This window comes from Cylas formicarius, unplaced genomic scaffold (assembly GCF_029955315.1).
Source record: "Cylas formicarius isolate icCylForm1 unplaced genomic scaffold, icCylForm1.1 PGA_scaffold_2__14_contigs__length_35257938, whole genome shotgun sequence".
NCBI lineage: Eukaryota > Metazoa > Arthropoda > Insecta > Coleoptera > Brentidae > Cylas > Cylas formicarius.
Genome location: NW_026844319.1, coordinates 19,309,061 through 19,334,917, shown reverse-complemented (window position 1 = coordinate 19,334,917; position 25,857 = coordinate 19,309,061). Strand labels below are relative to the sequence as shown.

Below are 25,857 nucleotides of genomic sequence, written 5' to 3'. Positions count from 1 at the left end.
GTAGCTTCTTTTTCAGCATATTTTTCTTCTATTGCTTCTTATTTAGAGCAAGCCAATGATCTCATTTTGAGTGGTTGTCGAAGATAGGTATTTCTTTTTTAAAATAAAACAATTGTATTATTCTTGTGATGGAAGTCCATTCTCATTTATTACAATTTTTTTTCCTGTTGTACTTCTGTTTGTTGACCTCATGGGGCCGCGTTTATCCTCGTGCATGTTGATTGTCCGACTCCAGTCATATTCAAAGAAGAGCTTTGAGAATAATAATTTTCTCATTTTTAAAAAGCGCAGTTTTACTAACCTGTTTCAAAAAAAACTTATAAAACTGCTATTTTCAAGAAATAACTACCGCAAAATAACTATAACTCTAATTTTAAACACTAAGGCACAGATAGGTCAACTACCTGTTCGTATACCTACCATTCTCGGGACCGCTGACGTGCATCATAAGTACAATACTACTACTATGGAATGTTCAGTAATGATTTGTAACTCTCTCGCATTAAGAAATAGAGCTTGCAGCATGAAAGACATAAAATCGCTTTTAATATTGATCTTGTTCGGATACTAACGTAGCGTTTACATTTTATGTGTTTTAATTGCAATACCCTAATTTACACTGGAAGAGACTTGAAGCAGCTATCGGTGTTCATACCGGATTTCAAATTTGCAATAAGCATCTAAGCTGAAACGCCGCGCCGTGAAGAACATTTCGAACTTTCTGACGGATTCGAGTTTACTGCGGCACATTCTTTTTACATCACCGAGATCTAATTCAGATGCAAATGAAGTGTACTTTGCCGAATCGTCCGTTTGACCTATTTTAAAGTTTTCACCCGACCCTTCCGTTCTCGAGCGACTGGAAACTTTAAATTGCCGCGGTTATCTGGAAGTTAGGTTGCCCCGACTTGCCCATAGTCCCTTACCCCCTACCAAACTATGCGCACGTTTCTCTCTCGTTCAGCTATCGCGTTTGAGATTGTTTGTTCTCCTAATAATCGGAAATGTTTAGAATATCGTGCCGGCAGAAATTTATAAATTTAAATTGTTAGTGCTCAAAGACAACTCGCAAATAGAAAAAAGAGCTACAAGATCAAACTAGCCCCAATGATGGCCTTCATTTACAAAGAAACTAATTTATGATGTTATTTGTTATATTGAATGGCTCATTGAATATGGAATATGAGAAACGTGAAGCTTTTGGATTTCTTCTTTTAGAATATAAAATATAGATGAAAACGTTTTTTATGTACTATCACTACATTTTTCCTAAATAGCTGCAATATGTATGTAATGAGTCAATATCAGAAATGTTAAGAAAAGCCATCCAGTATGCGCACGCACTGGTCAATTTCAAACTTTCAATTCATATGATCTTGTGGGGTTTAACAACCAACATGACCATTGCCAGTTTACCATATTGGACAGTTTTTTTCACTTTGAAGTGGAATTTTTTGGGCAATATTTTTTCAAATCATATAATATCTTTAAAATTTTCTAATAATATTCACGGATGTGAAAAAATTCCGGGATTTAATTTAATCTCGGTGTTATTCGGTAAGAAAATTTCACAGCAGATTGTCGTTCGATTTTTGACTGTTCAACTGATTGACTTTATAATTCAGTTGCCATGGTAACTAGTATAAGAGTATATTATGCAACAAGTGCGGTAAACGTTTTTTGAGTCGCGAGTTAATATACGAGTTTAACAAACGCGTTGCATACTATACTTTTTCTACGACCGTTAGTTTTTGAGTACATTTTTGCAAAACAACACGAATACATTCACTGCATTCACTCACATGACCATCAGAATTGACAAACGTCAAAATTCAAGCGGTAAAATCTCCAAGAACATGCGATTGCTCCCAAACCTGTGCGGTAATATCCTGGAAATGTCCTAAACGGCTCGGAATCCCAAGGACAAGAAACTCACGTGGAAAAAGTGACGCTTCCCTCCCCTAGATCGGTGTATAATTAGGTATTTTACATAAGGGAGCAAAAAAACATTATTTTAGTTGCATACGAAAACGACATTGTCGCCTGCAGCGAATAAATTTGTGCATGGTTTTGCCAGAAGTTTTTTAAATTTTCTAGTTTGTGTCATCAGACGTTGCATTTTATTACGATTTTAATCCGTGTGACACTTCATATTTTACATTATTGTTTAAATTAAAAACCAAATGAATTTGGTGTATTTTCCAATTTTTTATTTTTTTCTTAAATTTGACATTTTTTGGACGTTAATTCGATTTTTTCTTCATTCTACAAACGATAGACAGAATCGGTTCAAATTTATGATCATAATAGTACTGCACCCAAAACTGTTTTAACTAATAACAGATGCCATAAAATTTTATTAAATTAAGGGTAGTATAATAATTGTTTACATTTCGCGTTCAAAAAATTCGTGAACCGGCAAATCAATCAATCATCATCATCACCAACAACTTCATCATTTGTGAAAGACATTTTAATAGATTTAAGGCCTTACTTGTGCGTGCACCATAAATAAATTTAAGTATACTTTTTATAATTTATGGAAAAGTTAATATTAGGCACTTGCAAAAAGAATACTTTTATGTTTTAAAAACTATGAAATTTTGTCATTTAGAAAGGACAAATAGTTAGAATAAATGACGGTATAATAGTGACTTTTAAAATTTTATTATAACCAAGTTTTCTTTCTTCGATATTTTAGATTACGAATAAAATATCTGAAACACAATTTCCGCTAGCCGATTCAGATATTAGTTTACTATATTTTTATTGCTTTTAACTTTTTAGAGAATTTTTCAATTTTCTCTTACGAATTCACAGATGGCTTTGATGTTAAAATCGATTCATTCGTTCAGGAATAAAAAAAGAAACAGATACAATAATATAAAATATTAAACAAATATTATTCTAATAAAGCTGAGCTTTAAAAGGCATGTTTTTCGTATTTCTATTTGCAAGGTGGATTTCAGAGAAAAATCACTTTAGATGTCGGTGACGCCCCCCGAAGAATATTCTTCTTCTTCTTTGCTCTTTACAAACAGTTGGGCAAGACTACTATGGCCATTCGCCCATTACCGACATCCGTCGATTAATTTCTTCTTTTGGTCACAGACCAATAGTTAATAAAAAAAACCATTACCAACATTTATTCTCAGCTTCCAATGTAGGACTTTGACCGATAACAAAAAAAACGGCTTCCCCCGCGGGCCTATCCGGCCTGCATACCGGCGTGAACAGGAAAAAACCGAGGGGCTGGCCACGATTACACCTTTAAAACACTCACTAGGCACTAAAAACACTAAATCCACTCTGTGGAAACCGATTCCATAATTATTGGGAACGAATACAAAGGATTCTGTCGGGAGCGAACGGAGGTTAGACCGCTGCGTGCAATGCTCACCGACAGAATCCGCCGAAGAACATAAAATTAATTTCGGCAGCCTTTTTTACCACGAATAGTTTACAAGATACACTTTGCATTCTTAAAAATTTAAATAAGCAAAATACACGCTTACGACAATAAACCTAGTTACATATTTTTTTTTTGACTTAGTAAGAAAAAAACGATTTCTATTGTTTCAGGTGGTGCGATTGAGCAAATATGCGAGGAAACAAATGAAGAGATAGCGTTCGACAGAAGCCTTCTGATTCGTGCTGCCAGGTGCCTCTTATCCGCCATAACCAGAGTTTTGCTTCTGGCCGACATAGTCGTAGTCAAACAACTTCTTCTAGCTAAAGATAAGGTGCGAATTTTTTATGATGTTTCCGTAAAACCGCCTTTTTTTTCATAACTCGATCCAATTTGCGTCGCTCACGTTCCGCAAGCGATATAAAAATGGCGAATGTTTCCAAAACGTGGCGCTTGAAATTTTCACGCTTGTCGTTGCGGCAATTTCCAACGTCGATTGTGTTTTGTTCGATTTTCTTGGTAAAGCGGAACGAGGCCTCTTTGCCGCAAATAAATAATGTGAGGTAACCGTGAAGTTTTTGTTCAACGATATTTTATTCAAGACAGACCGGATAAATCATAAATGCCTGAAATTGGACACAACCACCAACTTGGTCACAGGTTTAACCACAATTGAATGACTACGAATCGACTCCAAGTCAGTATCTTTGATGTTGCTGACCACCACCAGTGCGCATGCTAATTAGAGCTCGTCAGGTTACAGAACCGGTATAAGCTTTTGATAAAATTTTGGGTTGAAAATATTCTTTACTGCGGTAATTTCAAAATGCGTTTTCTGCGAGCGGAACACAATCAATAAAAATACATATCCACTAAAAAGTATGAAAGCATTCTTCAAATTGCGAGATATACATACATGTATGTATGAGTTCATGATCTGAAATGTATTTAACTGTAACAGACTGATACAACTGAAATAATTGAATTGGCAAGGTCATTTTACAAATTTAATGATTTCTAGGGACATGAAAACATTTTAAGAGATTCTGGGGATTCTTCGTAATTATTCATTTAATGACTTAATGTGGAATTAAAGTTATGCAGTGTATAGTATAAACTTAAATTCAATCCAAAATATTAAAGTTCAACTCTGTACAATAACGTCACCCACCACCAATGCGCATCCGTACTGCATATGGGCTCAAAAATTCAAAGAGTCTGCATACTCGTAGAGTCAGCTTGCTGTGATTTCCATCTAAACACAGTTAGCCCAGTAATGCAGCCAATTATAAGTTTGCGAGGCAAATTTTATTTAGAGGAAGACCAGCAATAATTGGGATTTTTTTTCTTTGTCATAAGTGTAATAAGAGGCCTTCTTATATTATTTCTTATTTTTTCTACTTACTTTTTTGAGAGTAAATCGCGTGGAATATTGTTTCCAAAATACAAGGCTTTCAAAAAGTTTTGCTTTCGGCATGTGTGAAATCCCATTATGGTAACTTTTCAAAATTAATTTCATACTATACAGGTTGTCCCAAAAATTTTAAAAGTATCTAAATTGCCCTTTTTTTAACTTGAACCTCATTTATATTATAGCATTTTTGGATTCTACCATCGAAATAAGTGTGTTTTTCAATAAGGTTTCTTGATATCCAAACTTTAAGGTTTTTTAAAAGATTTCAGTTATGTAAAAATGTAATCTAGTTTTAGTTTCTCAAATACATAAAAGGTATTTAAATTATGTTAATAAAATTTGCAGTAGATTGTAACAATAGACCACATTTTATATCTCGATTATAAAAAGCTTCTCACCTTATACAAGGTGGCTTTAACTTTATTAATTTAAATTAAACACCATATTTTTTAACTTACCACGAAATGTACTATTCAATTACCTATCGAATGGTATATGATATTCTATAGCTAACTCTTCGCGTTTTTGGTGGTGGAAGACATGGGGTTCCCAAATTTGTTAAATAAAATAGTCATTCTGTTTATTGATGCCTGCGTATTTGTCCACAGGTTTCTCATAGTTTAGACCGTTTAGAATCCGTAAATAATTTTACCGAATTCGTCAAAGCCTTCAGCCAGTTCGGATCGGAAATGGTGGAGCTCGCTCATCTGACTGGAGACCGACAAAATGACCTCAAAGACGAGAGGAGGAGAGCGCAAATGGCCGCTGCCAGACAGGTCCTGGAGAGATCGACCATGATGCTATTGACGTCGAGTAAAGTGAGTTGAACTTTATATTTTTATTTGATGTAGAACGAACCTTTGCTTTGGTTCGCAGACGTGTCTGCGTCATCCCGATAGCAACTCGGCCAGGGAAAACAGAGACACAGTTTTCTGTCAAATGAGAAGAGCCATGGATCTCGTCCATTACGTGGTCAAGGACGGAGTACTGAATGGATCCGATTCGGCTCTGCATTCGGAAAAGGAGGAATTGGAGAGCGATCGGGGGACAGCGTACGCGTGCATGAGACGCTTGCAGAAACTTTTGGATCACAGTAAGAGAACTATGGGTAAGCTAGTAGGGTAGTAAGTGTTTAATTTTTTATTGATTTATGAAACAACCGAAGCGAAGCCACTTGGAGACTGGGGAAGCGCATAATTGCCATTATAAAAGAAATTAATTTAATAAGCCAGCTAATACAAATAAATTGATTTTAAATGACAAAAAGTACATAATTCAAAATATACACGAATGTGAATATGAAACTCAAATATCCAGTTTATCCTAAGGTTGTTAACATAAATTGGAAATGGAAGAATTTCAAAATATTTCTGCTGAATTTTTAAAACTCAACAGGAAGATATTAAAAAATTTGATAAGGCTAAGCGGTGCTAAGTAGGTTTTGAAATGGTTGCGAAAAATTTTTCATAAACAAACACATGAGTAAAGTTTATAATTTTATAAAATATATATTTATAAAATGGAAAGGGAAATCATAGTTGGAAGGGAAATTAATTTAATAAGCAAGCAAATACAAATAAATTGATATTAAACAACAAAAAGTACATTATTCAAAATATACATGAATGTGGATATGAAACTCAAATATCCAGTTTATCCTAAGGTTGTTAACATAAATTGGAAAAGGAAGAATTTCAAAATATTTCTGCTGAATTTTTAAAACTCAACAGGAAGATATTAAAAAATTTGATAATACTAAGCGGTGCTAAGTAGGCTTTGAAATAGTTGCGAAAAATTTTTCATAAACAAACACATGAGTAAAGTTTATAATTTTATAAAATATGTATTTATAAAATGGAAAAGGAAATCATAGTTGGAAGTTTTTCGACAGTAATGTCCTTCTGTCAAATATAAAGAATAATTTTGATATGGTTAGATTTTCTAAAATTATTAAAATATTCATTTTATTTAATGAAGTAGAAACAGAAATAAAACATACAGCTATAAATTTACCGTCCTAGTCGTCTGTTAACTCCGGGTTTTTTCCTAGGATGTATTGCCAATGTTAAACTTTCGAAGGTTCTACACTTTTTAAAATCAAATAAGCTTATTTCAAAATCCAATAGTTTTAAACAAATTGGAGACGATAGAAGAAAATAGAAGACAATAATATATTGAATTGAATGAAAAATACTGAGCCGTATAAAGCAGTTCTGAAGCAATTTATTGTCATCTATCAATATGATAACAAGATTTGCAAAAAAGTTGATTACAAACAAACCTGTTAAACCATTTAAGTGATCACAAATCAAAAAAAATAAAATTGGTTGACTCGAAAACTGCTTAAAAAAGATCGATCTGAAACGTATTTTCCTAAAACCTAGCAAAGGGCCAATATGTTTGAATGCACAAAGGAGTACAAGAAGACAGTTGAAATGTTTATCCACCCTATTCTTTAGTTTGAAAATCTAAACCCCTATGTTATCCATTAAATATAAGAATTTCGCAAGATAGTGCTGAAGAGCAATTGCATTTTGTTACAGATTTGTTAGATCATACCACTTACTTAAAATACCTACAAACGAAAAAAAAATCGATTCAATTTAACTGTAAATATGGCAAAATTTCGATAATGACTTCATTTTAGTAATAATTCTAATTCATTAAAAAAAATATTTGGCAAAGAAACCAAGGACCAATATGCTTTGAATTTTTAATCTTCAATATGTAGCCTAGGTTTCCTATCTATTTTCTGTCCTATCTAATTTCTACTATTGTTCATTTCACGACACTGCATACTTACTTTATCAATAGCCTTACTTTTTTTGTTGTTAAGATTCATTCGTTCTAGGCTTTGATCATCAGTCGCTAGTGATCCTTCTTTTCTCTTTTCTCGAGAGGTATAAAGCGGTAGACTGAAACTAAAATAAGAGAAAAGGTAAATCGCTTGCTTTTAAGTGAAAATTACCTGTGAATAAAAAATCACTTTTTTTCTATTATTTAGATAGATAATTATTTATGTAATTTGGTGGATGTTGTATTTAAGTAGGGACTGATAAATACATAGTAAGGAAAAAAGGGTTTGCAAAGCTGTATCATCTCATTGTTAAATTAATTTGGAATATTATTAATGTTGTATCTATTTAAATTATTAAATAAAAAGTGCTTTATTTAAACTTCAATTCTTGCCAAATAATTTTTAAAACAAAGCTACTTTCAATTGCGTCCGAAATAAAGATGATAGTTGAGCTATCGTCCCTAACCTTGGCATGAATATTTTACCGGAGATTGTTTGTACAGCTTAAAACTCCCGCTTAATAGAAACCTTGTTGAATGTCTATTGTTTGGTTAGCGATGCAGTTATGCATGCGCTCTCATCGCCCTTATCGTTTTAGGGCATCTTGAATATTATGTGGGTTGGAACGCTTGGTTTCAAGATACTTTGAGCGTTGTGTGCATGTGGCGTCTCATGTTTCGCTCAATTTAGTTAGCCGTTTTAAAGGGCAAATGTGAATAGAATTAGTTGGCGGTAATGTTTTACGCCGACTGGAATTTCAGAAGTGGGATAGAAGTTATCTTAATTGCGAATAGAATTTTAGTCGTTGAATAAAAAAAAATGCGTGTAAAAATCGAGCAAACAAAAGCTAAATATGTGCCTGTAAAATTAGTCAATAAACGTTTGTGACGCAGTTTTATGCTGATGGCTAAAAATTTTGTTTGTAAATTCCAGTTTCTATTCTAAATTACTTATTAAGTAAACTAACGTGCAAAATATGTGGTCGATCACTTAAGTGTGCATCATATAAGATTTTCTTTTTAATTGCCTGTCGAAAATACAATTTTTGCGAGATCGAGAACCAGGTATATTCACAATCTTACAAGCCTCCTTAAAAAAAAACTATTGGTAATTTGCCGCTAAATCAATTATAATCAAACCACAGTTTTATTCAAATGGAAAATTAGAAAAATTAGCTTAGATTTTTTATATTTTAGACAGTCTCAAATTTTACGTTTTTGCAACGATGTTAAGCTTAACTTATATATAAAGCAACATCGGCCATCTGTTCGTCAGTTCCATGATTAATTAGGGATCTACTAAAAATCTTAGCGATATATTTTTTAGGTCACACCGCGGAATATTTTCCTCTAAAATTTTATTTTTGTATTTTGTATTTATTGTTTTTGTTTACGGTGGTTGCAGACCCTTCGTGTCAAGGAGCGTTGCCGTCGGCCTTGGAGGCGGTGCTGGAAAGAACTCAGGATTTCACTGACAGTGCCTATACCACCCACGAACACAGGGAAGCCATTTTGGAGGCTAGTGAACGTTTGAAAGTCGAATTGGACCATCTTCTAGGCCTCTACGCTAACCTGGTAAGCAGATAATCAATCAAGAGATAACATGTTTTGGTTTGGTGGGGTTCAGTTTAATTTTTAATACATAAAGTTCCAACATTGTTTGATTGATGAACGTTTCTACGAGTTTAAAATTCGTGCCGGAAAAACGTGTAAACAGAGTCAAATCCCATTAATATCCTATCAGGAGTGAGTTTTTCGCAGTAATTTGTTTCCGGATTCGGAGTGCCATTTAAACTCTGATGCTCTAATTCCGTTTTCCATAAATTATGAAACTGCCCACCCCTACATTCAGTCGCAATCGACGGGGTAAAAATTGCTTAGCTTTAATGGCGGTTACCCGGTAATGTTCTCGACATATTCAAGAAAGTCTAAATTTAAATTATATTTATATAATTTAAAAACGTGGATTGGACCGTGCATTTACCACTGTTTATAATTCTAGTGAACGGTTTAAAATATTGAACAAATTCATTTAAAAATCAGGTTTTGGAGTTTACGAAAAATTCTCTCACACGTCCATAAACAGAAAATATACAGGGTGGTCAAAAACATATATCGATATTGAGTTCCTCTTTTTTAAGGGAACACAACTTTTTTTAACCCATTTCTGCTTTAAATTGAAAGAATGAAAAACAGAAATTTAATTTTTGAAATAATAAGTAGCTAGTACCAATTAAAGTTCTTAAATTGTTACAATTACATTTCTGTCAGTAAATAAAGTGAATATGGTGTATTCAGAGAATTTAAATTTTTATTTTTGTGGGATATAAAGATAAAACGAGAACACAAGAAAAACTTCGTAATTTGTTTAACGCAAAATATCCAGAAATACACGTTACTGCAGATATTTTCATTAATTTGCCCTATTTCGTATCTAATTATAAATTTTATGTAATAATGGAGTGATATCTGGAGATCTTTGAGCACATTCTATTAATCCACTGTCCGGGGAATACGCTATATAAATATTCACACACTTGTCGAGCAACTTGTTGAAACCAAATCTGTCTACCTGGCATGTCAGACTGATTTGGATTTGACTTTGGAGTTCTTTTGAAGAAATTGTAAATATCGGGTTTGATCAAACAAATAAGGTCCAATAATTTTGTTATTGAAATTCCCTATGCAAATATTTATTTTTTATGAATGTAGTGTATGATTTTCTCCCATTGATCGGGGATTATTTGTACTCCAATACTTACAATTCCGTTTATCTACCGCACCATTTAAACAAAAATGGCCCCATCATTAAACAGTATCTGACGCTGAAAAAATGGATTTAGGTTGCACATTTTCATCACAGTTTCACAAAATTGTAATCTACGGCGGGATCATCCTCGTTCAGCTCTAGTAATAATAATAATACACGCAAAGCTGTTTGTTGGCTAACATCATTATTTGAAGCTACTTCAGAACATGCACGATATGGATTATCCTCAACTTGTTATCTAATGTTTAATCTTGTGTTCTCATTGCAGACGATCCTTTACATGCCCTGTTTCTATAAATTTTCTGTCAAGTTTAACCACTGTAATAATACAATAAAAATTAAAATATCAATTCTATTCTATCACTTTCTTTATTGGCAAATATGTAATTGTAACAATTTACCTCTTCATTTTAAAATTAAATTATGATGGACGTGTGCGAACACTTTTTTGAAATAAATTTGTTTTTGTCGTTCACTGTAAAATAAAAAATGTCGTCAGTTGTTTTTGTTTAGCCTACAATTTTCGAGCATCCATTATAGTATTTTTTATTCAAAAAAATTGGTTTTGTGTTTTGTATTTCCTTCTTTATTCCATTTGTTTTATTAGTATGTCATCGGTTCTGTACAAAAATTATATAAACGAAATTTTTTGCTTCTACCATTGTATAAATAAATAAATGTGTACAATACTATCTCTTAAAATAAGCACTAGATAACGCTAGGGATAATTTAAGATAGGACATAATAAGCGATTAAGGAAAATAAAGTGGAAAATAACAACTGCGCTACATATTAACTAATGAACCAATTTGTTATGAAAAAAGCTGAAGTGCTCTTTTCGATATTGCAGTAGAGTAAGGCTTATGAAATTTTAAATTATGAACATCCGTTCGAAATTGAGTTTTATAGCACATTTATTGTGGTGTAACCTGGTTTATCTAAAGCAGGAGTTTTGAACTTTTTGTATACGATACTTCTTTATATTGTTCAACCTAAACATAAAACACATTACATCTAGAACACAATCTTAGCCCCGACTATTTTGCAGAAAAAATGTCATAACTGTCTGAAAACCTTGTTATTTAGGTTATAATTTATTTTCTAGAACGCACATGACTAAACTCGATAGGATTTAACGTTGATACAGTGCAGGGTCAGGTAATTAAAATTCAATACATCAAAGATTTTACAAATGTTTTAGATATAGGTTACTAGTTATAAGCTAAATTTTTCCACGAGTAAAATAAAGTAATAATACGGAAAAGTAATCGTTTTCAGATCCCAATTGGTTTCGAGGGGGTAGCGAATTGTCCCGAGATAGGCGAGTCGGTTCAGGCCTGCATAAACTCGGCGATGGACCTCTCGCGCCATCTAGCGAACGCGGCGATTAATCAGGCGCAGGAATTAAGCTCGGCGACGAAGCAGGGATTGGAGCTGGTCGTCGCTATCCGTCAGCAGGCGGTTACAGGCGACATCGACCGGCTTCATCGCACCTCAGACGAGTTCCAAGAATCGATCGATCACATCTTAGAGGTTTGTTCAATTTTTATTATGAACGCCGCCCTAATCAGAGGATTTTTTAGTGGAAACGATAAGAAAACTTAAGTTAATAAATCAAACTTAGGAAGCGTATACAGAATCAATATACATAATGGTCACTTTTTCAATGGTAACTTTTAAACTTCAAAATATATACAAAAGTTGTAGAGTTTAAAATGAGTTTCTTCAGAATTCACTTGTTTTTTTTTTTTCAACAGGGTGTCCTAATCTTAAACTACTACTATTAGTATTGAAATTTTAAATAGAACAATGAAACTCATCGAAAAAGTAGGCACCCTATAACGTAATAATCGTTTTTTAAAAATTATGTTATATACAGAGGCGTCACCGCACTTGACCGATCTGTTATATGAATGCTAAACCAGCTAAATTCAAATATATTAACGCTACCTTATTTTAAACATAATCCCGTAGATATTTTTGTTATTTTGTGGTTCTCCCAAAATTCTAGACGTATTTCATGTAACACTACGTTTAACCATTTGCGAGATATTGACTTGTGTAATTTTATTTATGCAGGAAGATCTATTCATGATATTTTGTTAACAATTTCTGTAATAACTAATACAGCTTGATAAAAATAACAATTAAAATGAAATTAAAAAACACTATTAAAATGTCTTAAATGCCCTTCTCCTATAAAGAAAGTTGTTTAGTTACTTAGAAAATTTACAACTATTCCATCTGTAATTATCAATTATCTGAAACAACAATATTTAGGGTGTTCCGTTTAACCCTTGTCTACTCGGATTTTTTTACATAGTTTTTTTTTAATAAAAAAATCGCTTTATAAAAACTAACAGATTTTTTAAAAAATATTTTATTATTATTATCATAATCACAACTATTATTATTAAATAAATTCATACACAATATAAAAAAATTACATCCTATAATGTTGTAGTGTATGGTAAAGTCTCTTCATAGATAGAAGGTGACTAATTGTTACGAATTAAGGAAAGACCCGGGCAAGCTGTAAGAATGACATATCGCCGAACAGGTCCATACTTTGCTTAGAATTTAATTATTTGAGGTTTTGTTAGGAAAGATACTAAACAATATTTATTTATTTATGTATTTATGTATCTAAAATAAAATTACAAATTATTTTTATTACCTATTTAAATTACCCAGAAAATTATTCACATAATATGTCAGTATCACTATCGCTATCATCGCCTGTTCTAATTATTATTTGTTCTATATTATTTGCAATATGGATATACCATTGTTCTGCTTTTTCTATATGTTTAACAGATTTTGCCCAACTTTGTGGAGGGATGTTAATAACTTTGGTTTCTATAAGTTTGAGGACATTGGAGGTAACACGTGGAAAAACATTGTTACGACGAATGGCAGATTTTAGTTGGTTCCAAACGTGTTCAATGGGATTAAATATACAGTGGTAAGGTGGAAGCCTTAAAACTGTATCCCCTAGATTTTTTGCATAATTATCACAGCTTTGTAGAACCTCAATTAATTGCTTTTTGGTATAATCTTCGTGAAAATAAATATCGTTATTATACATCTAGTTTTGGATTGTTGCTTTTGTGTCAGATGAGGAAGGGGTTTTAGTCAACTATCTACTGTGATAACTTGCATTGTCCATTACAATGACGCTATTAGGAGGAATGGTTGGAACTAGTTTGTTTTTAAACCAACTTTCAAATAAATCAGCGGTGGTGTCTTCATGGTAATCCAGAGAAGAATCTTTAATAATTTTCGCAGACAGAGAAAGTCCATTTGGAATCCAGCCGTCTTTAGAGCCAGCATTCAAAATAGTTATTATTTTACCTCTTTTTGATGGCGCGTTTGTTTTACACTTATCAGTTGAATCAACCCAACCCTTTTCCGGGGTATCATAAGTGTCAAACCAGGTTTCATCCAAGTAAATAATTGGCCTTTGTTGTTCTCTGTAAATCCTAATTTTTTCTAAATATTCCAGTCGCCATTTCCGAATTCTAAAAGATTCCATTAAAACTTACCTTTTGTCAATTTTTTTAAATCTAAAACCCATGTGTTGAATGCACTTCTATAAGGTAGTTCTGCCACATTTAACACTGGTTTCATCTTTTTCAAGTCTCCTAAAGATATCTATTGTAGGCACGCTTTGTTCCTCGTATAACTGGTAAATTTTACGCCGTATTATATCTTGATCACCTTCATCTATAGTCATGAAAATGTCAGCATCGCTTCTTTTTTTCCTCGCTGAAATACAGTTGATGTGGGAATTTTCGTCAATGTGACCGTTACTTCTAAATATGCTTGCTTGCTGGCACCACGTTCACTGAGAGTCAAATTAACTTGTTTATAACTTCCTTAGTCTCAATAGAATAGTGTTTTTTTACATTTGGGCGGAAGCATTTCCTGAGATACACTAGACTCGCACATATTTTGCATAATTCGCACACGATTCAACACACGCTGTATTACACACGAAATAAAAATGATTACTAATAAACTTAAACTAAGTAGTATACCAAACCAAAGAATATTAAACACAGGTAGGTATAAAATTATTTTCTATTACGGACCTCAATTTTACCTGAATTTAAATTCCGAAACTTTAGGTAATAATCTTGTTGCATTGTATGTTAATGACCACCCTTGGATAATCCCATTCAAAAGCAATTGGTCACTTTCTTATATCTATGAACAGACCATACCTTTCGAAGCAGTCAGCAATGTTTACGGGTGCACGTGTCACAAATAGCTAGTTTGCCGCCTGCTCCCTGGTACTTTACGGTTAGATCATACCGCACAGTCTTTTTTCTTTCCATCATTTTGTCGAAAAATATAAAATTTTGGACCACTGCCGAAAGTTTTTTGTCATCTCGTCAGCCAATTCCCGAACAAACTTTGGATGTGTCATTGGTTTTTTGTTTTGGCCCCGTTGTGAAATTTTATACAATAAATATGGATTGACACTAAACATTTAAAGTACCCAGAAAAATAACTTTCGCCGCCATTTTAAAGACTTTCTCAGGAAACCGTATGACGCTGAATAAGGGTCTGTGCGGTCGACACTTCCCATAAATTTATTGTAATTGACCGCTACATTTGGCTTATTTACAACTTATAAGTTACAAATCCAACAACAGATTCGTCTACCAATATCTCTCTTGATGGAACAAAATCTTCTATGAATTGCTTGTCCAAATAATCTAAATAGTGACTGACTTTCTGAGTTCGAGCCCTAAGAGAGATGGTTTTCATGCAAATGGAGCACAGAAAAAAATTGTAAAAATAGTTCTCCTCTAAATATGCTACTAAAAAAAGTTATTTTGGCGTAACAATGTTGTGACCAAAACTCTTGGAAATTAGATAAGATTATCGTACCCATATTTAGGACAACCACAATAAATGCAGTAAACTCTTCTACTATAGTATCTACCCACGTTTTGACAACCTCTTCTGTGCTATTTTATGTCTAGCGTAGTTATTTGTTTGTTCCACTATTTTTATTATTAGCTCATCGGTAAAAAAGAGCTTGAAAATCTATGGGTTTTGTACAAGCATCAGGAATTTGTGGTCCTATCATTTTATCCCCAGAACTAAGTAGAATCCTGTCTGGTAGCTGAGAAGTGGCATGGACGTCCTGCCATGGACCAAAATTACCTGGTTGTGTTATATTATTGTTTTTTCAGGCACGTCAATATAAAATTCATCGTCACTACTTTGCAATTCTTTTTCAATTTCATCTTGTAAACATTTCTTGGGCATTTGAATTTTTTTTTTCGAAATATACGCCAAAAAAGTACACCGAACTTTACCCAATCGTGTTAGTTATAAAACTGAGTAATATTCAAAATGCAAAAATGACTGAAGTGGTTGAAATATATACATCAACATCAAATAAACAGCTTCCCATGGCATGTATAAAATAAATATTATACTATCTTTTATTTTTACGAAAACATGTCCTGAACGAAGGTTCAACAAAGCAATTTAGAAATGAGCTTAGGGGATGACAGACCGGCCAACCTGCTGTAATGATAAGACATGGTGTGCCGCCTATACGGTGACATACGAGTACAAAGGGTTAAAATTAGCACCCACTATCCTCATAATCAGCCTCCAACTCCTGCATAACTCGGTTCAAAGCGTTTATTAGTAGTAATGGGCGCAAACGAGACACAACACAATTGCATATACATAAACTTAGTGAATAGCATAACTCGAAGCAAAAATACAATCGATTTCGTTACCCCCTCAAGGTGTGTAAACTTCTTCGACACGTGGCCGTATCGGAAACCCTTCAAGTTTCGGCCAAATTTACCGAAATCAACCTCAGGGTCTACGGGCCTCAGGTGGTGACCGCGGCCAAAACGGTAGCTCTCCACCCCGGCAGCAAGATCGCCCAAGAAAATCTGGAAGTGTTTGCCGAAATGTATCAATGGCTGGTGTCTGATGTCACGACGATAGTCAAAGACGTCCTGGATACTAGCCAGGCGAAGCCCGAAAAACAGGTCTACATGTCATTACCTAGGCCCGGGGTGAGTGCCGCACATTTTGGCATTTTTTAACATTACAGTTACAAAGCGGTGGAAAGGAACGATAGGTATATAGGGAAACAATTCTGAGCACATTAAAATCCCCATTTTGAAAGTCTTACTTTTAGTTTTACTAACGAGGCTTAAATACTTGGCTTTCATTAATTCAAAAATAATAATAATTTATTGTACAAACATGTATAAATAATACATTTAAAATTGTCAATTTGAGTAAGTAAACACAAATACCTTTGACTGGGTCATAAAAGTGACAAAATTTAAGTGCAAAATAATTTACAATTATATTTTTACTTCATAGTTATTTCTGATAAAATCACAGAAACCAGTATTTTTTTTACTTTAACGCATAGTAGTTTTTTTTTATTTTAAAAATTTCGATACAATACAAGTTTATTAACAAAACAAGTATCATTTTATACAGGGTTAGTAAAAAGTAAAGGAATGCTTAAATATCTCAAAAACTGTCAGAGCTGGAACGAGAAATTCAATACCTGGGACTTTTTGAACATAATGCTAATAGCAATGCTGTCAGATTTACCACTTTTACGTTACACGTCATCATTTTGTTAATTTAAATGGAACGCACTAATTATTTTTGTTGAAATCAATTGCGCATGTCGAATTTACCAAAGTCTCGTAATTTCATAATTTTATTTCTGTTAATTAATGAACTACGGTAACACCACTTTGTCAATAAAAAGTACCGGAACGTTTAAATATTACCTCCAAAACTGCCAAAGGTGGAAAGATAAAATTCAATACCTGGGAGTTTTTGAACATGCAGAAATCAAAAATGTTGTGTGTTTCTATATTTAGCACGCTTAATAAAAAAATTCTTAAAATCTTAGAATTTTGAAGGTTTTTAGACATAGGAAGCTTTGGAAGCAGTGAAAGATTACCGGAATTATAAATATCATCTGTCAACATTGCTGTTAGTATTTTTGAATTCTGCTTGTTCAAAAACCCGCAGTATTGAATTTTGGGAGAACGGTTAAATGTTCTGGTACTTTTTACTGAAAAATTGGCGTTGTCGCAACTAAGTAATTAATAGAAACAATTTTTTTAAAATTATGAGTCCTTTCTAAATTAGACATGCGCAATTCATGGCAACAAAAATAAAAAGGACATTTCTTATAAAACAACAAAATTGTGAGGTATAGCGTAAAAGTGGTAAATCTGACAAGATTGATGTTAGCATTTTTGAATTCTGCTTGTTCCAAAAACCCCGGTATATACTCTATTTTCCAAACACCCTATAATATTGCAGAGAAATATTTTTCTTTATTTCGTACACGATTCCCTCCCGCTCGTCTCCCTAGACTACAAAACGATCATCACACCGTCGCCGCCCGGAGCGGAAATTAGAACACTCCCGGAGCATAAATCTTTCTACTTTGCCGGGGGGATGCTTTTAGTCGATTCGTCAAAACTGTTGGGCGGCATCCAACTTGGCCGATAGTTTCCCAGTCGCCGCGAGCTTTTTTCACCAAATATTTCCCATTGTAACGAAAACTGGCACAAATACGCGCAAGCGTTCTCATAGAAACAACCATTGAAAACCGGTCTATTTGTGGAATAAGATATTCAGTCGGGAGAAGATCTTTGGACTGTAAACATGTTTAACCTCTTCGGTAATCTGCAGAAGCACGGTACGACTTCTAAACCGTTGAAGGCGGTCAGACTCGATACCGAGGAGCAGGAGAAAATCGCCAAGTCCGGTTTAGAAATGAAGCTGGCGACGAGTGAGATGGACGCCGAGACTGATAAGTGGCAGGAGAACAACAGCACTCAGTTAGATGCAAGTGCACCCTTTTGTTTTTCTTTCGGTGGTCTTGGTTTCACGTGAGACTATTTTAGGAAAATAATGACATCGTCAAAAGGGCGAAAAACATGTCTTCCATGGCTTTCACGATGTACCAGTTCACTAAAGGCGAAGGTCCCTTGAAGACAACGCAGGATCTTTTTACGCAAGCGGAGTATTTCGCCGAAGAAGCGAACAGACTATATAAAGTTATACGGCAATTTAGTTATCAGGTAAGAGCTATTGACTGACAGTAATGGCTACCAGCAGCACATTTATTGCTGAATTTAAGTCGCGAAATACAGTAGGTTTATCTAAATATTTACGATTATACAGGTGAACACACATTTAGGCGCCTGGGATTTTTCAACTGTTTCTGGGTAATTTTTTTAATTTTTTGGTGCAGAATCCAAAAGATCCCGGAAATTTTGTCAGTCTAGTTGCTAGTTGCTAAAAAAAAATAGATTTACATACATTGGTCACTTATCACTTCTTGTATACGACTTGAAGTTTACTAGAAGTTTAATAGAGCTGCAGACTCCAACAGTTTATATATATATATATATATATATATATATATATATATATATATATATATATATATATATATATATATATATATATATATATATATATATATATATATATATATATATATATATATATATATATATATATATATATATATATATATATATATATACATATATATATATATATACATATATATACATATATATATATATATATATATATATATATATATATATATATATATATATCCTCACGTATTGATTCACGGATGGAAAAATGTGATGACACTATATTCCGGGATATCATCCGTTCGCTCGTTGAACTCCGACTGGAATCCTGCAGACGTTTCGCCAAAATCTCACTTGGCATCTTCAATGCTCGCGTTCCGAAAACACTTCGGAAGTGTTTCTATTTTGGCCATTTTTGACCATTAAGCATATTTATTTGTTTATTTATCCTTATATTTTATCAGAACTAATATCAATTAACCTGTTTTTCTTGTATCTAGAGCTGACATTTTTGGAATCAGCACATCAAAAACAAATAAATAGAAAAACTTCATTAATTCAAAAACAATAAAAGATAAATATGTTATGTTATATATTTATAACAAGATATTTGCATAGATTTTTTTTTAAATCGAAAATATTCTGGGGGGGTTTCTTTTTAAAAATGTAATATTAGATTACCTCAATTTTTTGGTACTCTGGGTAATATTTATTTTTTATTTTTATAAGAATACACCTAATCATAACCGTGCTTTTTACATGAATATCGATTGATTGAAAAATTGGGATGGGTATACTATACTGCAATACCATAGCTTGGAAAATGTCAAATAAATATCGTAGAAAATAGTTAAAATAACTTAAATTCCGAGTCTATTTTTTTGGCATTTGAGACATATACAGGGCGAAAGCTCTGTGTTGATATTTAAAAAATTAATAAATACAAATTGATACAAAAAAAAAAACATAAAAAAATCAAATGAAAAAATCGTCGCTTTAAAAAAGAATGAAAAGTCGTATTAGGTTGACTATTTGAAAGTTGTAGCTGTTGGTCATTCTATAATAAAGGGCCCACCCAGGGGTCAGCAGCCGAGAAAAAAAAATAAGGGAGGTCTAAGAGCGATATACAAAGTTTTGTTATCCAAGGACAGTCTACTCTTTTCCAATAATTCGGAGTCTCTATAAAATAATCATAACGTGACGCTGGCCGCGGAAAACAAAAATCTAACCTTGAATTTTTGTTTACGTGGTGTCTTTGAATAAACAAAGTCATTTGGGCTCCCAATTTAAATCCGGAGCAAACAGATTTGCTCACAACGCTTCAAAATATAATAAAAGGACTGATAAAAATGTTTTGTCTTTTAATCCGCACGAAATGAAAGAACACAAAATATTAATGTGACAGGAAAAATCTAATACTGAACATACACATTGAAACGAAGTTTGTTGTCGACCTAGGTACCGGGCGGGACGTTGAAGAAAGAACTTTTGGAAAATCTGGATAAAGTGCCGACGTTCGTTCAGCGATTACAATTCACTGTTAAGGACCACACCGTTGGTAAAGCGGCTACGTTCACCAAAGTTGACAACGTCATTCAAGAAACCAAAAATCTTATGAACGTTATCTCGAAGGTCGTCACGACGTGTTTCGAGTGCGCCACCAAAGTAAGTAAATCCTTCGGGTTGTTGTCTCTTGTTGCACTTCCACTCTTCCACGATTACTACGATCATTATTATCAGTTTTCAAATTGTTATAATTTTATGCGTTGCCCGTACCTAGTGCCGTTGCCTTATTTTCTCCTATTCACTCGGTATGCGCAACAGTCGTATTTTTTTCTTTTATTTGGTTTTTTTTGTTTATTAGTTTAATATCACATTACCACAAAGGGTTAACGTTCTATGCGACCAAGTGAACGGTGATCCCTTAACCGGTCAACTCAGCCCTCAAGAGCTGCGCCGAATTACTGGCGATAAAGCATTCCAAAGAAGCCGTACGTTGCCTAGATAGCCAGTTTCCGTTACTCCGATGACGCGTGCGAAAAGTAAACGTCTTTATATCTTAAACTAACCAAAACTAACTTTCAACTATTCGAGGGTCAACATTTCTCTGTTAAAATCAGTGACATCCATGCAACTGGAACGGTGATATGGTGACAAAAACTTTATTTAGACTGAGACGGGTAATAACGGGAATTATTTTCTTTGTACTAATACTAATCGAAAGAACTGTAATAAAGATTTTTTTTTATCTAAATATTTCCCAATTTTTTATCTGTTCATCAACGTATGCTTTGTAAAATCATTTTAATCATTTATTTGAACGAAATGACTATTTTAGACGGTAACATTTTTTCAAATGCCAAAAGAAAATCTGAAATCTCCCACTTACATAAATGAGCAAAAGAAAGACAAGAATCCCTATTACCTATTTGTCTCATAGACCGTTGTCATTCCAGATTAGTATAGGATTCACCGGTTCAAGTAAACAATATCAACAAATTGAATTCTTTGACTTAATTTTGGTATTCGAAATTGAATGGTTCTTAATCAGAATTTTGCACTGAAAATAGTTAATGAGAGATAGTTGACTCCACTGACCAATTATATTTGATCTTGTTAATGTTATTATTCGAGAAAGTTAACGATTTGTGGGCCGATTTCATGTTCATTCATTTATAGACATTTACTATCCGGTTTTCCAAGTTTTTTTTTCATTGTATGGCACTGTTTTATTTCATGAAATGTCAAAATTTTCCGAGGCATGATTTAATAGTGGCACAGACTTTAGCTTTACGACTTTATCTTTGAGCTAAAGTAGCGTTAGTTAGAATTTCTCTATATTTGACTCGAGCATTTTAACAATTTTCGTGAATAAAACAATGTACAGAGTGTCTGATGGTTGGAATTTGACATTTATTTATCAAAAAATTGTACGTTCAAAAGTCGAATAAAAAAAAAGACATCAGGAAATAAGGACCATTTTAGTTTTACTTAAATAAAAATTTTAAATCTTGAGAATCTAATTTTTTCTAAAAACATTCTCATCAGAACATCATTATTTACAATTTTTTGATGTAACTTGTAATCAACCCACATATGGTGTCAAATTTTAACCAAACACTCGGTACATACTTAAACTCGTCTTTAAATAATGATTACTGATTAAAATTTTGAAATTAGGTAAGATATCGGGCTTAAAAGGACCAACTAACAAAATAACTAAAAAGTCAAACTTTAATTGTAATAATTGTGTTTAACAGCTTCCACCCAATTGTTATAAATTCAACTATATTGGATTGGGTTGAAGTTCGTTTTAAACTGTTTAAATGTGCCTACGAATCTCGCAATATTTTTAATAATTATTAATTAATTTCGTTCGAAAACAAGTCCCGCCCGGAATAAAATAATTGTATTTATATAACGTTGAAATAAATTTTAGCGCGAAATTATTTTATGCCGGCCGTGATCCATAGTTCAATAACAACAATACCTATCACACGACTTCAATATGAACTAATATTCGGCAGCAAAGCAGATTTCTAGAGCCAAAATAATTATGTGCGGAGCTGCTCAAGATGTAATGTTATTTCCTGTTTGACCGGTTACACTTCCTTTCGACGACAGCGTACAACTATATGAATTTTACTAGTAGAAAAATAAATAAACTGATTTTGAAACATATAGAGGTAATTATTCTAGAAAATTAATTTATTAAAATTTCATAAATTTCATATCTGTTATAATAAAAAAAATTAGCAGTAGTGCGCACCTAATTTGGTGCACCCGGTATATATTGTGGTCCGAATTTCAATGGAGAAACTTTAAAAGCGTAGTCGGCAGATAAAAATAAGCAAAAAATGTCATATATACTTATATCCAAAAATGCTTCGTTTTGGAGACATAAGGTGTTGAAATATTTCAAAAAAAAAATGATTTTATTTAAAAAAAGCTTTTCTATATTTATTTAATAAAAAAGTTTTGTTAATAAATTTAGACACCCTAAGCAATTCTAAACACAAATAATGTTTTCAGTTTTTTTCACTAAAACGAAGTTGTAATAATAATTGAACAATAACCAATTTTATTAGTTTTGGTTAATAATAATTAATAATTATTATATTACCTAGCAAGTTTGAAAGCACAGTCTAGACGATTTCTTTTTAAATAGGAAAAACCGATTTTTTCGCAATATCTCCGAAATGAAGCATTTTAGGATATAAGTTTATATAAACTTTTTTACTTATTTTAATATGTTGAATACGCTGTTTAGGTTGCTCCGTTATAATTCGAATAACATCCTTTTTCTTTTTCTTCTTCACAAGGGACATTTTAAACATCAACCTAGCAAATTTAAAAAGGTCCTTTCCCTGTCGAATTTCTAACCCATTTTTTTTTAACCTTTCGCAGCAGCTACGAACCTCATTGTTGACACTTTAAATGTCTCAACATAAAATCTGACATTATCTGACTAATTGAAAAATATTTATATGGTGTGGATTGAGCTAAAATGTGTTTTTTTTTCATTTTTCATTGAAAATGTTAAGGACTAAACTATACTACTATAGGTTTTCTCGTTTTCGGCTCACTCTTAATTTTGTACAATTCGCAGCCGTTGCCAAAAAAGCATTTGCTCGATGGGTTTGCTTTGCTGTCGAAATTAGTTCCCCTTTAAGTCGAGACAAATTTAAACGCATTACATTAAAAACGATTTGTTTTTATTGAATTAGCTTAAAAACATTCCCGGCAATCCGGCCCTCAACCACCATGACGATTACCAGGTTACTTTTGATGGTGCTAGTCGATGTATTGTGTATTGTGTTAGATATTTGGCTATTAGATTTATATGGGAGTTGATTTAATTGACAGCTTTTGAGGATTTATTATTCTTGCGCTTTTAATATTGCCGTACCTCTTCGAAAACGCGTCCAGCCCCATGAACCGACTGCTATGGCTGCATGGGCGTTTTCGAGAGTTTCGGGTAATAAGTTGAGCATATATATGACATCGATAGACATGTCGAAGTAGGATCTTAGGTTTATTTTTAGATAGTAGCGTTCACTAACGACCGTTTTAGGACATAGTGTGACTTGTTTTATGGGTATATATTAACACGTCTTTGTGATCATATTATATGTTGTGATGTGACGTGACGAAAATGTTTGATGAAATTGAACAAAAGCACTTGTTGGCTGTTGTATATAATACTTGTCATAAAATCGGTGTCGTATTTTGATAATTCTTTGGATTAAGTTTGTTGTTTGGCCTAAGTTTTTCTAAAGCAAACATTAGGTAAAGGCACAGTGTGGAAATTTGCGCATGTTATCCTACAAGCACATGGTAAATATATTGTAAATATGTGGAGTAATTATTTATATCAGCTATATCATTTTAATGTTGTTCAACGAACTCCGATTTTTTTTACGTCATATATGAAGGAAAATAAACCGTTTCGAGTTTTTATCTATTTTCTAAATCTAAATCTAAACCGTTATTTTATTTCTGATTGATTTTCGTCAGTGGTTTAAAGCAAACCAAGAAATCCTTCACAAAAAAATAGATGTAAACTTAAGGCGGGAGCGCCAGGTAAAGTACGTTTCAGAAATTTTCGTTCTGAGAAATAAAATTGAAACGACGATAAAACTCTCCTGTAAATTAATTTTGATTAGCCAAAAGCCTTTTCGCCATTGATACATTCAGTGATACCCTTAAAAGCTGGCGACATTAAACTCCTCAGCCTCTCTACAAGTTTAGTCTCCAATCAATAGAGCTACCATCATTCTTACTTGAACATTGAACGCATACCAAATATCAAAACTTAAAACCTAATATTTAAGTTGCAATATATAATTCAAGTTGCGACACCCAGCTATTTTTTTAAACTGCACTAAACGCACGGTAATGATCGTGACGTCATACTGCTGCTTTGCGATCGATACGGCGATATGTTATAGTGTTATTCTCAGGTGAGAATTATATCATTTATGTTTATTTGGTTTGTATTTGTGTTTAGTGTGCTTTACATGATAATAATGGAAGCAACATAAAAACAATATTACACATCGTGACATCATGTTTAAGTACAGCCCGTAAAACGCCGGATAAACTTTTTATTCGTCTACCAAAAAATTAAAGCCATCGTTTTGTGTTAACATTATGTTCAGGTGTCACTTTAGCATTGACAGCGAAACTATTTTTAACTCTTCGAACTTGCACCTATTGCAGTCTCCATAGGAATGGCTTTCTGATCTACATAAAATAAAGAGCACTTTAACTTTAACTCATCAATGCCAATATACTTTAAAATCAGTATATAGATTTCCACTAGTTAAACAAAATCCTTGTCTTTTTTTGTTGCATAATTTACATTTTATTTGTTATTCCATTTGCATTTTAAAAACTAGAAAAGTTTGGACTGATTACAATTTTATATTGGTTTAAAACTAGTGGCAAAATTTTCTATTTAAAGCTAAAACCATAAAGGTAAATTATCAGATTGACATTTTAAAAAATCAGCTTCGGTCATTTTCAAAATTTTCTTTTTGATACTAAACACCTCCAAATATAACTGTTGCTTTAATCGGTAAAAATGTCGCTAGCAATAAACTATATTTCGTCAATCAGACTTACGGGTATATCACGCACAGTAATTGGAACATCAGGAGAATTTCGGAGGGTACTTTACTTAAATGACACTCAACTAATAGTGAGCCGCAAGTCTTACCAAACATTTTCGCCGCCGAAGCTGCCACCCCTTATTCCTCCCCGTTTTCTTGCTACTTTATTTCCACGATCTGTGTTTTAGTACAAACTAGAATTCAGAGGCGGCGGTAGCGGGACCGGAAGAGGAATGGGTGGCGACGGCGGGTCGTCCAGCGGCGGCGGTGGCAGCGGGGACAGCAAAGGCGGCACGGCCAGTGGCGGTGACCAAAGCTTATGACAGTTGGGGATGTCCCGGCGCAACAAGGGAGACTCTCGCCGCACCCGAGTCTCCTTCCTGTTGTTCTAGGACATCGGTTCGACCGTTGCACACTTCGGAGCAGGATGTTGACAA

General features: G+C 33.3%; 1 protein-coding gene across 5 annotated transcripts in view; it reads left to right on the top strand.

Moving 5' to 3' along the window:
- Window positions 1–25,759, top strand: part of LOC132698694 (alpha-catulin) — a 91,386-nt gene extending 65,627 nt beyond the window's left edge. For 4 of the 5 annotated variants that reach the window (XM_060664891.1, XM_060664894.1, XM_060664890.1 and 1 more), the window contains 11 exons: window positions 3,583–3,743; window positions 5,432–5,641; window positions 5,700–5,931; window positions 9,025–9,194; window positions 11,668–11,922; window positions 16,167–16,445; window positions 18,106–18,261; window positions 18,321–18,497; window positions 20,265–20,471; window positions 20,671–20,848; window positions 25,609–25,746. In XM_060664891.1, the coding sequence (XP_060520874.1) occupies window positions 3,583–3,743; window positions 5,432–5,641; window positions 5,700–5,931; window positions 9,025–9,194; window positions 11,668–11,922; window positions 16,167–16,445; window positions 18,106–18,261; window positions 18,321–18,497; window positions 20,265–20,471; window positions 20,671–20,814 (1,991 nt within the window). In that variant the 3' untranslated portion in view covers window positions 20,815–20,848; window positions 25,609–25,746. Of the gene's footprint in view, window positions 1–3,582; window positions 3,744–5,431; window positions 5,642–5,699; window positions 5,932–9,024; window positions 9,195–11,667; window positions 11,923–16,166; window positions 16,446–18,105; window positions 18,262–18,320; window positions 18,498–20,264; window positions 20,472–20,670; window positions 20,849–25,608 lie in introns of all 5 variants that reach the window. The other variant, XM_060664892.1, reaches the window with a different exon arrangement.
- The last annotated feature ends 98 nt before the right edge of the window (window positions 25,760–25,857 follow it).